The sequence below is a fragment of the Orycteropus afer genome, unplaced genomic scaffold (genome assembly GCF_000298275.1).
Source record: "Orycteropus afer afer isolate SDZICR_OR568_19922 unplaced genomic scaffold, OryAfe1.0 scaffold00470, whole genome shotgun sequence".
In the NCBI taxonomy this organism is placed as follows: Eukaryota; Metazoa; Chordata; class Mammalia; order Tubulidentata; family Orycteropodidae; genus Orycteropus; species Orycteropus afer.
In genome coordinates, this window is record NW_006922057.1 from 2,152,551 (window position 1) to 2,158,405 (window position 5,855).

General features: G+C 42.3%; 1 protein-coding gene across 1 annotated transcript in view; it reads left to right on the forward strand.

Annotated features, from left to right (window-relative positions):
- The window catches only part of ACSM5 (acyl-CoA synthetase medium chain family member 5), a 36,106-nt gene extending 32,691 nt beyond the window's left edge, over nucleotides 1–3,415 (forward strand). Inside the window, exons 10-13 of the mRNA XM_007954733.2 lie at nucleotides 424–551; nucleotides 643–742; nucleotides 2,813–2,932; nucleotides 3,332–3,415. Of these exons, the coding sequence (XP_007952924.2) occupies nucleotides 424–551; nucleotides 643–742; nucleotides 2,813–2,932; nucleotides 3,332–3,415 (432 nt within the window). The remainder of the gene's footprint in view (nucleotides 1–423; nucleotides 552–642; nucleotides 743–2,812; nucleotides 2,933–3,331) is intronic.
- The last annotated feature ends 2,440 nt before the right edge of the window (nucleotides 3,416–5,855 follow it).

The following is a 5,855-nucleotide window of genomic DNA, read 5'->3' on the forward strand; positions in this document are numbered from 1 at the left end:
TTTGACCTTTTTTTTCCTTTTCCCTCCTCAGAACAAGGAGCTTTCTGGTTCTCCCCTTCCTTTCTATAGTGATTCCAGACAATAAGCATTCTCAATGTGTTCTTTTATCCTAGAAACATGGCCAATGGTCCTGTATTCTCTTTCATGCATTCAAATAGGCTTCCTAGGGCCTCCTGGAGAGGTGGTAGTGGGTGGTTTACCTTAATCACTTCCTGGCATCTTCCGTCCAATTCAAGGAGGGGGACAATTTGCTTGGCTGCTGGTGCTCCCTGTCTAGGGGGGAGTCCTGGCTAGCTTGGGCTTTGGGAACTGCTGGACTTCCAGGCCAGGGGTCGTCAGCTTCCCATATGGGTCTACTTGGACAGTTGCTGGCCTGAATGACTTTGCTCAGGTTGCCCTTCTTGAGATTTCTATGCCTTTCAGGACAATCCCGAGAAGACAGCCACCTCCGAAAAAGGGAACTTTTACATCACAGGGGACCGAGCCCACATGGATGAGGATGGCTACTTTTGGTTCATGGGAAGAAATGATGATGTGATCATTTCCTCAAGGTCAAGCAGTCTGTTCTTTCTTCCTCCTTTTGGAGAGTCACAGAAACTTGGGATGGCGAAAGCAATAGAAGAACTTGTTTTTCTCTTCCAGCTACCGGATTGGGCCTGTGGAAGTGGAAAGTGCCCTTGCTGAGCACCCAGCTGTGCTGGAATCTGCTGTGGTCAGCAGTCCAGACCCCATAAGGGGGGAGGTAACTAATCCAGCCAAGAGCATGGGCTCCTGGTTTTATACCCATTAGCCAGAGGAAGGCACAGATTCCCCCTTATCTCACCAAGTTTGAAATGACACCATTAGACACACAGTCCTTCTGGTTAAGCATTACCCTTATGTCTTTGGAGATGCAAGTACTTTGGGGAGGGATGAAACGGGAGACACTGACACTTTGGTGTTTAGTGGATACAGAGTTGGATTCAGAAGAGGTTGACTACTGGGCAAGTGATCTTAGTGGTAAGAGTAGATTCTTTCATCCATCCTGTCCAATAAAAGGTCTTTTTCCATTTACAGATGAGAATACAGAGAGCATGCCAGTTACAGTTGCTGGGGGCTCTAACCTTGAGGATTAGACAATTTGAGAGATGATAGAATAAATAGCCAAATGGATCTTTACATACCAGAAAGATGCGCCAAGTTTAATAAGCTAGCCTGTCACAGGAGAAATGTGAATTCCATCCTGTGGTTGCCATAAATATAGAATGGAAGAGATCAGCCTAAGGGCTATGTACTTTTCATTGGCTGTCAATCCAGTATGATCTTACAGTATAATGCAGTCACCTTTAAAAAGATCATCCACCACCAAGTTGCGTCCATAGATGAATCATGGCTGGCCACTGGAGAGATTCTCAAAGTGTGGTCCCAGCACTGCTGACAGCTGCATCATCTTGGGTTTGTGTTTAAAATACAGACCCAGACCTCAAGTCAGATTTTCTGAGTCAGAGTGACTGGGGCTGCAGCCAGCCTGGGAAATCTGCATTTTAACAGCACTTCTCCCTGCACCCTCCCTCCTGCCACTGCCAAGTGATCCTGTTGCCCACTAAAGTTTAAGACCACTAATTTATAATGAAGGAGGTGAAAGTCCCATCTGTGTGTCAGAGAAATCGCAACTTGAAAATTATGCCTAGTTCTGCATGCCACAAATTATCTGGGGCTTTGACAAACAGAAGGAGCTCTGATGGCATAATGGTTAAGTCATTTGGCTACTAACCAAAAGTCGGCAATTCAAACCTACCGCCCGCTCTGCAGGAGAAAGACGAGACAGTCTGCCTCTGTAAAGATTTACAGCCTTGAAATCCTATGGGACAGTTCTACTCTGTCTTACAGACTCACTGTAAGTTGGAATTGACTTGATGGCAGTGGGTTTTTGGAGTTTGCAAAGGGCTACATGTTCAAAGTTAACCCATACATAGTGCTTAGAATAGAATCTCAAGCTTAGAATAGTTAGTAGTTATAGTAGTAAAAGAACACTCTAAAATCCATGTCTGTGTAATGTAAAATGCTAGTGAGTTTCCCATCTTTGGGAGGTATGCAAGGATTTGGACAACCATTTAACAGAACATTGTTGATAGAGTTGTATGCTGGTATGAATAAGGGTTAGATGGAGAGACTGAGTGAGTGGCCTTTTGGAAACTTCCTTTCTTATGAGAAACTCATCAGAAGCTGCCTTTGAGACTTTTCACTCTCCTTGGTTAAGGGCAGTCTGCAGGAATGACCAGGATATAGAGAGCCAAGGTACAGAATGTCCCCTAAAGCAACAGAAGTGTTGCCAATTAATGTTACCGATAACAGACATTCATACATACAGGGCCAAAAAAAAAAAAACCTCCCTTTCAAATGATCTAAGGTTTTTTTTTTTTTTCCCCCTCCAATCCTGCCTGTCCAAACCCATGAATTCCTTATCAGACAAATGTGGAATAATTAATTCCAAGGAGTTTGTGAAGCTCCTTTCTTCAAAGTATTTTCATTTTAAAGGAAGCAAAATGGCTCCTCATTGTATCATTTCAGGTATGGGGAATAGTTTGTGAAATAGGTAGGCATCTGATATCATTTCCCAAAAGCCAGCACTCACAATCATTGATCCTGGGGAAGCAAGCAACAGAAAAATTAGTGTTGTCCATTTCATTGGCTGGGCCCAAAGAATTGGTAGAACTTTCATGTTGGGTTGGTAAATGTCAGCCCTTATTTGCAAGGCTAGCTTAAGGAGGAAACCTTGGTCATACAAGGCCTGATTTTTTTTTTTTTTTTTTCCCTTTTTCTCCCCTGGCAGGTGGTAAAGGCATTTATAGTCCTTTCTCCTGCCTATTCCTCTTGTGATCCAGAGGAACTAACCCGGGAACTCCAAGAGCACGTGAAAAGGATGACTGCTCCATATAAATATCCCCGGAAGGTAAACATTTGAGAGTAGTTCTAGCACAACCTGAGCTGGGAAATGAAATCAGCACATACTACCGACGCATTGACCCAGGGCTAGGTTAGGCTCTGTGCCAGGCACTGGGGAGACAGGATACATATAATCCTTGCTTTCTGTCCTTGTTCCATCCTGGACCCTGCCCAAAACACATTTTGTTCTTACTCTAAGAAGCGACCTCTAGATCAGATTCAGGGGGGTTGGTGCTGAACTGCTGTTGGATAGATCACGTCCTCCAGGCTCTGTTTTGATTTATTGCTATTTGGGAAAAATCATACATTGTGGAGTTCTTTCAATGAAGAGGCAGAGGGTAATGATTCTTTCAAGACAAAAGTCTTCCCAGAAATGATTTCATGGTTTTTCTTATTTGGTCACTAGGTGGCCTTTGTTTCAGAACTGCCAAAGACGGTTTCTGGAAAGATCCAAAGGAGTAAATTGAGATGTCAAGAGTGGGAAAAATGAGATAAAGCCACAGAAGACTCTAACAGCTCCAAGAGGGACTCGTGGGATCACTGGTTGGCTCCCTACTTGAACCATTATCCTTTCAAACACATGGACATCAAGGCTTTTATCTTCCATAAGGGCATGTTTTGGAATCATTGAGTGATCCTGGAGGCAAACAGAAGAAAATTACTGACCCAGAGTGGATGGCCACTTCTAGTATAGCAAATACTTGGCTTGATACCTCCTCTGTCTGGAGGCATGCTGGGCCCACTGGTCTTACCTACTAAGAGCTTCCTGCTGTCCCTCCAAAGGACAGATCATCATAACTGCTGGGCACTTGTGATCTTATTCATGGCTGGTAGGACTATAATAGTTTGGTTCTTTTGATAAAGCCATTCGGTAACCTCATCCAGGGCCATAAAATTGGTCATACATTTTAACTCAGAAATTCCATATTTGGAAAGCATTACAAAGAGAAGATTCAAAATGCAGAAGATGTTTGGTGCACAAAGGTTTTCAGTGCAGCATGTCTAAAACTAAAAAAAAAAAATATGAAATAACTACATTGTAATAGATTAACTCAACAACATTATCTGGTCATTAAAAATATTTAAGGGGAATTTATTATCTCTTATAAAAAGTTTAAGCTATATTAATTTTTAAAATCAGAATAGAAATAATATATACTTACTGGAGAACCACAATGCTTCAAAATAAGGAAAAAAATGTAGGTGGAAAAAAGACTGGAAGAAGATACATTAAAATGCTAGTAGTAATTTTCCTGGAATTGGGGAAGGAGGAAAGATAATTGATAGAAGTTTCTCTTTTCTTTCCTCTTCTGTTTTCTAAATTTTATTAGTAAGTATAGATAGCTATTTTAATTAAAAAAAAAAAATATATATATGTATTTCAAATAAATAATCCTCTCAAACCACCCTCTGCCTCATGTCTAGTTCTTCCTTCACCTACCAACACATCGTCTCCAAACATTAATGTATTTTGTCTTACCCAGAAAGGACGCAGGACCTGAAACCATGTCTAAAGCCCAGAAACTTGAAGGAGTGACTCTAGCCAGTCCTGTGAAGAAGAAACAAACAGAAGTAGATTGCCCAACCTTCCTTCTGAAAAGTGGCTTGTGGGTTTGAACCACCAGCCTTCTGGTTAACAGTCAGATGCCTTAGGCATTATGCCACCAAAGCTCCCTGTGGAGAAGAAGTAGATGGAAACTCTGGGAGACTCTGAAGGAGGAACAAATGTGAGTCCCTGCCCAGTGTCAAATTACTTTATACACACTGAGTGCTTGAGAGGAGAGAAAGGTTATTTATTGCAAAGGGACAATGCAAGGAGACAGGAGCCAGTACTCAAATCTGACTCCCCAAGTTGGGGTTGGGGTACAGTTTTATAAAGTTCAGGAAAGGGGCTTATATATATTCATAAGAATTCCAGGAATTTGGGTGTGAATTAGCTGGGGATTGGCTGAGGCTTCCTTCACCTTGGTTTAAGAGGACAGTCAATTTTAAATGCAGTGTGCTTACACACTGGATTAGTTACACTGACTTCCTGTCATCAGCTGATTGGGACTTAGGCAGAGGGGAAGATGTTCCCAGCAACTTCATCCTGTTTGTCACACTGCACATGTCCTTCAGCCAAAAGTGACTTCAAGTTGTTATAGGTTGTTTCAGAAAAACAATTTTAAGGAAACTCGTTAACATACCTATTCATCTATCTCCAGCTAAGGTGGGGGATAATAATAGAAAGGATGGGGGACTGACTGTCAATTCAACTCAGCTCTTAAGGAAATGGGTTATCATGCCTAGTTATCTGTCTCCAACCACAGTGGGGGATAATAATAGAAAGCCTGGGGTATTGAATTATAATTCAACTAGGCTTTGTCTCTGTATCGGATCATCCAACCCCTGGTACCTCCATTCACTCACCAATAAATATTTATTAAGCACCTACACTGTGCTGGCCACTGGGAATACAATGATGAGCAAAAACCTACCCAGTCCTCACCTTGGCGTCCTCATCCTGGTAGACTTTTCAGTCCATAAAGAGACTGACATTATTCACCAAAGAATAATACATATAAATGCATAATTGTGATAAATGCCATGAAGAAAAAAATATGACTAAATGTAGATCTGGGAGGACTGATCAAGGCTGAGGGACTCAGGATGCTAGAGAAAGCTTCCCTAAGGAAATCCGCCATCAGTTGGGGTAGCTGGCAAAGCAGAAGTAAACTAAGGAAAGAGGTTGTTGTTGTTGTTATGTGCCATCAAGTCGACCCCGACTCATAGCTGTCAGGCAGGAGCATGGCTGGCCAGGCACGTGAATGATTAAACCAGAAGGAATTGTAAAAACTGGTCAAGCAAGCAAGAGCCTGACCAGAGCCCATACCAAACCCCAGCATGTAACCCTTTTTTACGAAAAACCCCAGCACCTGACTCTTACTCAC